General features: G+C 37.0%; 1 protein-coding gene across 1 annotated transcript; it reads left to right on the plus strand.

The window, feature by feature from the left end:
* Nucleotides 1-3,852: 3,852 nt before the first annotated feature.
* Nucleotides 3,853-8,742, plus strand: LOC123976753 (C-type lectin domain family 4 member E-like). Its single transcript, XM_046059099.1, has 7 exons — nucleotides 3,853-3,916; nucleotides 6,924-7,025; nucleotides 7,340-7,399; nucleotides 7,546-7,614; nucleotides 8,037-8,188; nucleotides 8,325-8,449; nucleotides 8,541-8,742. Exons 1-7 carry the CDS (start codon nucleotides 3,853-3,855, stop codon nucleotides 8,740-8,742), a joined length of 774 nt encoding a protein of 257 aa, XP_045915055.1.

Below are 8,742 nucleotides of genomic sequence, written 5' to 3' on the forward strand. Positions count from 1 at the left end.
CACAAGTAAAAGTCCTGTATCAAAAATATTACTTGGAACTTATAATTACTGAAAATATGTAAATTTAATCAGTAAAATGTAGTAAAAGTAGGAAAATGTCCCCTCTATCACTGTTGTAGGATTGTACAACTAATGATTATTTTCATTATGGAGTAATCTGCTGTTTATTTTCTCAATTGATTAATTGATTGTCTGGTTTGTAAAAAAAAATATGGTAACAGTGAGGAATGCCAATTAACCAGAGCCCAAAGTGACAAACTTCACAATGCCAATTAATTTTCAACAAATCAATTAATTAACTTTTCCACTAGTTTAGTTTCTAACAAAACATCATATTTTATAATCGCTTCTGAAGTTGTGTAAAAATCTTACTTTGTAAAGTGACTAACTAAAGCTGTCAGATAAATGCAGTGAAATAAAAAGGCTCAATAAAGTTCAAGTCAAGTACTAGTATTTGTAACATTGTACCACTGCAGACAACAGACAGTAAGAAGAAACAATAATTGTACAGATTTAACCATCTTTTTACTTATCTTCTTAATTTGTGCTACAACCACATGGGTTACTGTTAAAAATGTATTAAAGTATTTCAGCCATCTTTTGTCTTTTTGTCTTCTTCATTTGTTTGTAAGTTTAAACTGTAATGTACAGTAAATAAATACAGTTAATTTATAAATACAATATGAACTATGTGATTTATTAAATTTATTAAAACTACACAACTTCAGTTTATTAATATTATGCTAGTGTTTTAGACTTGTTGTGCTAAACTATGAGTGTTTGGAGTCAGCATACAGACAGGAAGTGCAGCAATAGATTTATTCTACATTAAGAGGTTTCACTTGTTCCTATGGATGCTGTGAATCTGTTGCAACTAATGAAATTACAAATGCTGAGTTTATCTAAAGGATGAAAACACACAAAATGATTTTACTCAAAAGCCACATACAGGTTTTGGAAAATGCCCTTTTAAACTATAATAATTTGTCCAGTCCAACTAAAGTGATGTTTTATTTTCTTGTATTTCAAAAGGTTTTCATCAACATGAATCAAAATAAATTATAGAATTAAATTAAAAACGAGTTATACTGACACAAACACCACCTGAGACCCTCTGTTGTCGAAGTGTAACACTCTGGTTGAGTGGGGCCACTTTTGTTCCTACATGTGAGTAAACAAATCAAAAATATTTGGATTATTTTTTGTTCAATTCAAACCTTTCATAATTTATAGTATTAAGTGGTAGAATTTACAGTGTTACTGAATAATATGAATCAGAAGTTGGATGAAATTAAACTATAAAAAGTAATTTAAAAACTGGAATATTGTTTGACTAAACTTAAAAGATCATAAAATCAGTTTAAACTTGACCATTTAATCTAATGGTCTTAATAATATATCTGGACATTTGGTTCTTTCTCTATTTGTTTTTGTTCTCTCACAGCTCCTGTTATTGTCTTTCATCCATAGATTTTCTTACTGCTACTCTACTTTCCTTAATATTTAATTTTAATTTCACTTGTTGTCTAAATTTGCAGATATTTATATATTTTTAAAAAAATTAATTGGCAAATCCTTATTGTTGCCGAGTGGTTTCTATGTTTAAAATATTTGCCCACACAACCCAAGATCTCCTGTTCCACTTCAGCGCTGTCAGATTGACTAGGACGGTGCTTTAAATACATTTTCCTAAAGTCTGCTTAGACCTTAAACAACTTTGTAGACAAAGACAATTTGTTATAAATCATCTACTATATGTTAAAATTGTAAGCTGATGAATCAACTTTCTTCTGTGTTTCACTAACATTAGTGAAGTTTGAGTCACATATAGTTTGTATGATGCTTTGGCAATATTGTTGTTATACAGTCATGCCAATAAATCTAATTTGGGCCAAACTAATACTTTCAATACTGAGGGGGAATCCAATCCCAACTTGGATCGATCCTTGTTTTTGCTGAAATCTGATTGGCTCAACGGCGCCGATCAAAGGAATTTTCTTTCCATCTGGGGCGAGTTCAATCTCAAAACTTTGCACTGGTTTGCAACATTTTGTCATTGTCAGGCCTAAACGCAGCCCAGGTTATTGTGACAAATGCAACATAGACGGTAAATATGTCAATAAGAAAGAAAGGAAAAGGAAATGTGTGGTGCCAAAAAAATAAGAATTAAGAAGAAAAAAATGTCAGCACAAGAGGCAGCTAAATTAACAGACCTCTTCCTTGGTGGAAAGGTTGCTGTAACAGGCACAGATGAGGCAGGACACAGCACAGGGATCACAATCCCACCTGCAACAATGACTACCGGCCTGTTTCATTAACATCTCTGGTAATGAAAGGCTTTGAAAGACTTATTCTTTCCCAGCTTCAGGAGGAGGTCAGTTTGCATGTTGACCCCCCTCAGTTTGCATACAAACAGCATAGAGGTGTGGATGATGCCATATTAACACTGCTACATGGCACTTATTCCCATCTTGAAAAGCCCAGGTCACTCATCAGACTGGTCTTTGTGGATTTCTCAAGTGCTTTTAACGTGGTGCAACCTCACCCAATGGGACAAAAATTGCTCCAAATGGACATGAACCTGCACCTTATTCTCTGGATCCTGTCTTTTCTGACAGAGACACCAGTGGGTCAGAGTCAACAGTCACCTCAGTTCTCCACCGGTCCTCCACATGGCTCTGTAATCTCACCGGTTCTGTACACACTATAGTCACTATACACTAGTGACTGCAGGAGCACTAACTCCAGAATAAAATACATTAAATATTCCTATGACATGGACACCACTAATTTACTACGAGAGTTACAAGTGAGAGTGGTGCAAGCAGAACTGTCTTGACCTCAACCCCTCTAAAACAAAGGAACTGGTTGTTGACTTCTGCAAAGATGTTTCCATCATCCCCACTCTGTTAGTCAACAACCAGCCAATAGAAAGGATTGAATCATATAGATACCTCAGGACAATAATGGATAACTTTCCTTCCAACCAAACAGTGAAAACATTTTCTCCAAGTGTCGGTAGCGCCTCTTTTTCTTGAGGAAGCTCCGTAGACTTCAGGTTCAGCCAGTCAGTCCTGATACAAATGCTTCATTGAATCTGTAATTACCTTCAATATATCAGCCTGTTTTGGATCACTATCCAACATCCATCGCAACACACTAAACAAAATCATAACAATGAGCAGTAAAATAATCGGACAGGTGCAGGAACCACTTATCAGTATTTACAACGGGAGGACTAAACTAAAAGGAACAAATAGCCCCAGACACCACTCACACACTGCACAGCCACTACAGTCTTTTACCCTCAGGCCAGAAATACAGATGACTTAGATTCAGGACCAAGAGAGCCATGACAAGTTTTGTACCCACGTCCATTAGAAACATGAATGGCTGATTAACTCATTGATCTATGTGTATGTCCATGTGTGCGCATTTATTTTATTTCTTTATTTATCTATTTTTAACTCAATCTTTTTAAAATTTAATACCTATTTATCATGTATTTATTGTACTTTGCAAGCTTTACTTACTTATTTATATAGAACTGTCTTCTACTTATATGTTGTGTGTGGGGGGGAGGGGTAGAAGATACTGTATCATATAAAATAGGCTACATTATTTAACAGGCCTACGTAGGCTGCTTAGAACATCTGCCTGTCTACATCAGCATTTACTAATGTCGTGCTCTCTTCGTATGTTTTGTGTGTAACACACACACACACGGCCACGTCTGAACAAAAAGGGAAGTAAAATATTTACCATCAAGTTCTCCCCATCCTTGACTCTCACAGGAAGGAAACAGCAGAATGCTCTTTATCTTTAAAACTCACTGATGGTCACAGCAGTAAAATGCCTGAAGCTGATGTGGTGTACTCCGATGTGAAATTCACAAGAGCAAATACAAATGCCGGGGGTAAGTCTTAATTATGATACTATCTGTAGCCTATATCTATCCATCTAAGGACGGAACATCTTCTAGTCTCTTCAACCAAATCCAGTTGCCCTTGACCTCAACCTTGGTTGGATGAGCACTGTTACAGTTTTTCTCAGTTGCTTTGGTAAATTTCTTGAATCATCCTCAACATTTGAAAAACAATAAGTGCATTTCTAAAAAGCCCGGAACATGCTCAGAATCCTTAGTCAGTTTCTCAATAGTAAATCTTTATTTCAGTGAACAATGTCAGCGCCATCAGAATGAGAAAGTCCTTGTGTCAGTGTTTACAAACAGGATAGTCAAAATGTTTATCCATGTCGTCATATAACAGTGTACTCTGTATTATATTATAGTATTTTCTGAGGTAAACTATGGCTAAAGTTTTAATAACAATGATCCATATGGCCTAAATCAATTTCGACAGTACAAAGTTTTACATTGCAAGAGATTGGGCAGGATTCATTTGTTGACAGAGCATGTGATTGCAATACAGAAAAGAGAAAGACTAGACGGTTTACAGCATTTCATAGCATTATTTCAGGACACGTTAGAAAAAAGTCTAATAGCCATGTATAGAAAATATCCTTGACAGATTATGACAACTGGTTCAACCATTTTGCATGTAGTGACTTATCCAATAAACAAATACCTGTGTTGGGGGGTACAACTAGTGTAATATATTGTGATGAACATGATATAAGTAATAGATAATAACTGTACATGATCATGCGCATGACTGTGCCAAAAACGTTTGCAATATTGAAAATAATGAGAAATTGCTTTTATGATGTAGAAGTAGTTTTGAGAATTTCACTTCTGATCTGAGAAATGTTCAAAAGTGACTGTAAAAACATATTCCGTAACTATAAAGGTCCCGCATTATGCTAATTTTCAGGTTAAAATTTTCCCAGAAACTTACATTGTGAAAGAGGCGATGTGGATACCGTAGCCTGTCACGGCTAAAAGATATACACAATTATAGCTTAAAGAAGTCAAAATCAGACAGACACATTTTTTACATTTTCTTGTAATATCTCTCGCTTTTTATCAACTGAAAGAAGGAATGAAAGAGAAAACAGGTACCACTTGGTAAGGAGGATGTGTTGAGAAGGTCTGGTAGTTTATTGCAAAATTTGGCGTGAAGAAGAAATTTTTGTGGTCAAAAAAAAAAAAAAAGGAACTATACACACAAAGTGTATGTTCTAAACAAAGTGTCAAGCTTCATGTTTCCTTTTCCTGTCATATAGTAGCTGCCGCTGCAGCATTTAGGGACTTGGGGTTTCAGTGGCCATAGTCAAGGGCGCCTCGACCATACACAGAACGCAAACAGCTCCTCTCCAGTTACCACACTCTGTACTTGTGCGTGCTGGACTTGAACCGGCCACCCTCTATCGTTATTGAGCTATTGCTGCCCAATAAATTAACTTATAAATAAACTGAAGTTGAAGAAACCTGCAATGTAAGAAAGAGCTCAGAGCAGCAACAGGTAAAAGGGCAACCTGCAGAAAATGTTCTGTGTGTGAATATATGAAATGTTTGTTTTGCTATGATAGTGTTTCCAAAAGGTTCTTAAAAGCACAAAACATAAATGGATTACCACAGATTTAAAAGCCATACTGAATCTTTCAGTGTTACAAGTTCAAATCTCTTTTTGTCTTTTTAAATCTCAGTATATCAACCTGTGTCGCTTCTTTAAAACAATGATTCTAACCTGTAGAATTACTCCAGTTAATTTGCCATGTATTTGCAGAAAGGGGAACTTTTTAGATTATAAAGATTTAGATTTTTAGTAGAAGTTCCCAGCTTTAGGATCTGAATTTCAGTTTTGAAGGAAGAAAGCAGTTTGCAGTAAAAGATATTTAAAAAGTTAAACACAATCTGGACATTCACTCTAAAGCACAAATTTGAGGTACTATATGTATATTTTCTTTCAGTCCTTTTTGTTCTTGTACTTTTTACTTCAGTACATTTATCTATCAGCTTTAGTTACTAGTTGATTTAAAAATAAAGATTAACATTTCAATGCAGGATCAGTGTAGCATTAGTATTTCTACTCAAGTAAAAGATCTGAATATTTCCTCCACCATGGTATAGTCTAGGTATATATCAACAAGAGATCCGTCCCAGACCGGACTTAAAAGATGCTTTCCTATATTTGATGACTTTTCTACAATGTTGGATGTGGCCAAAAGATTCAAATAATGAGTTTAAAGTATTTTTAAAAAATGCCTGTGAGACAAAACCTAAGATTTCCTCCTGTTCTGAACACTCTGTTTTCAACAGCTTTTTCTACCAACGGCTCAGTTTGACGACACAGAGCTAGACGGAGCCGGTGTTCCATATATGGTCATTTGCTCTGCACAGCAACGCTCAGTCTGCCTGTACTGCTCAGTGACAACAATAGCCTGGGGCGAGTTCAGCGCCAACAAAACCCGAACACCCTGTTGTGTACGCAAGCGCACTGCATTTTCCTGCCTTTTTAACACTGTAATGTTTACAAACTTAACGCAGCTGATTGGGTAACACCTGTGACACGCCCACCAAACCAGAGATAACATACTGTACCTTGATGCCCATTGCGGAAGGTTGAAAGGTAACTTGTCATTCAATCCAAAAATGTTGCAAACCGGTGCAAAACATTTTGAGATTAAACTCTCTCCTGGTAACGTGCTTCAGGTCTTGGCCAATCAGGTCACAGTGGCCTTTCAGAGGGGGAGGCTTGAAGAGACAGGAGCATCTACAGCTGGTTTCAGACAGAGGCTGAAATGAGGACCTACATGAAGAGCCAGAATAAGACAGAAAATTATTTTTTTTGAACTTTGAATCATGCAAAGCTGCCATACAGGAATCGCTCCTCTCCTTTAACAGACAACTTCCTCCCTCCATTCATCCCCTTAATCACATTCATTCATCCTCAACATTCAAAACTTAACTCACCTGGTTAATTGAGTGACTTGAATTTTCTGTCTCCTCTTCTGTTCAACAGGGTCCCAACAAAAAGGAGGGTCAAAGCTCAAGTCAGAGAGAGTGGCCTTGGTAGTTCTCAGTGCTCTTCTGACAGCTGCTGTCATCGCTCTTGGTGTTACCTGTGAGTTTGTAAAGTAATTCATTTAGAGTGACCCATGAAATCTGAAAGATGGCAGATGATCTGAGCAGGTTTTTGGGTTTGTTTGCATTAACAGAACAGAACACATTAAAATATAATTAATGTCAACAGAACGGCTGAAAAATCAAATTCTTTTCTTTCATATTAATATACATGTTTATATACAAGTTAATCTTGGAGTGATTCTCTTCTGATAAACAGATGTTTTCTTTAAACACTGAGTAGTTTACTAAATAAGTTATATACCAAATAATATGTTTGACCTCCACTTCAAAATGTGGCATATGTTTAATTAAACTTGGATGGTTATCAAAAACTGACAGCTGAGCATGAAGCTGTGAAAAGAAATCTCACAGGTAAGCTTGTTTGTGTTTGAAACTGTCTAAAAGGTTTAGTCCATGAGGTCACTTCAAAATGTGGCATATGTTTAATTAAACTTGGATGGTTATCAACAGATGGTTTTAAGTTTAATTCTGATATTAGTCTGTTAATTATCTCTCAGCTCAACTGCACCATGAAAGACCATGCAACACGGTGCAGCAAACATGCCCACAACCTCCTGCAGTAAAAAGTGAGAGATGGATTTTTCCTTTCTAACATTTTTGCATCCTCTGATGATGATTAAAGAAACGGTGAGCCCTGGTTAGCTCACCACTAGGCTCAACCCGTGGGCCTTTGCTGCAGGTCATCCCCTCTTCTCTGTCTCTCTCCCCGACATTTCATATCCCTCAACTGTCATATCATTAAAAAAATAAAGACAAAAAAAGCCCACAAAAACAAAGAAAGAAAGAAACAGTGATCGACTGACAGATACAATACAAAGTTATATTGGCAATTTGGCAGCATACTGTACCTGTGAAGCAGAAAACTGTTGCTTCTCTCTGATTGTCTCAGCTGCGCTCAGATTCAAAGCTCCTGCTGCTTATTAATCACTCAAATATAAACAGTGGTTCGTTGCACCTGACTGAAGTCTTTGCTGTCCACTCTTCTAAGATGAGTCATGTCCGATATGTGAGGAAGGCTGGGAGCAACATGGAAGAAAGTGCTATAATTTCTCCACCAATAGATCATCCTGGAATAACAGCAGAGATGAATGTCAACAACAAGGAGGAGACCTGGTTAAGATAGACAGCAGAGAGGAGCAGGTATAACACTGCTGCAGGTTCATGTAGCTCACTGGCTTCGTTTATCACATCCTTATGTTTCTGCATTAGTTAACATGATCTCTCAGCTCAGAAAAGTGATGTTACATGTTGCCTTTTCATCAACTTTCCCGTCCAGACATTCCTGGAGCTGAAACTGAGAGACAAAATGAACGAACCTGAGGACAAGTTCTGGATCGGACTGACAGACTCAAAGGAAGAGGGCACATGGTTGTGGGCAGACGGCTCTCCACTGAACACAAGGTTTCACTGTTGTAAACAGATGTTTTGTCAATTTCCAATATCAAAGTTTCCAGTTTTGTTGAACCAGTTCTTTTTGATCTCACTATCTCAGTTTGTCCTTTTGGAGCAGCATTGAGCCAGACAACTGGACAGAGGAAGATCCTGATGGAGAGGACTGTGTGAGGATGGGGGAGAAATCAGGAGCTCATGACCTGAAGTGTTGGTTTGATAAATCCTGCAAAAAGCCTCACAGAAGTATTTGTGAGAAACCAGCAGAAACTGGAAACTGGTTTATGAAATGTAGTTCAGTTTAA

The sequence above is a fragment of the Micropterus dolomieu genome, linkage group LG09, assembly GCF_021292245.1.
Source record: "Micropterus dolomieu isolate WLL.071019.BEF.003 ecotype Adirondacks linkage group LG09, ASM2129224v1, whole genome shotgun sequence".
NCBI lineage: Eukaryota > Metazoa > Chordata > Actinopteri > Centrarchiformes > Centrarchidae > Micropterus > Micropterus dolomieu.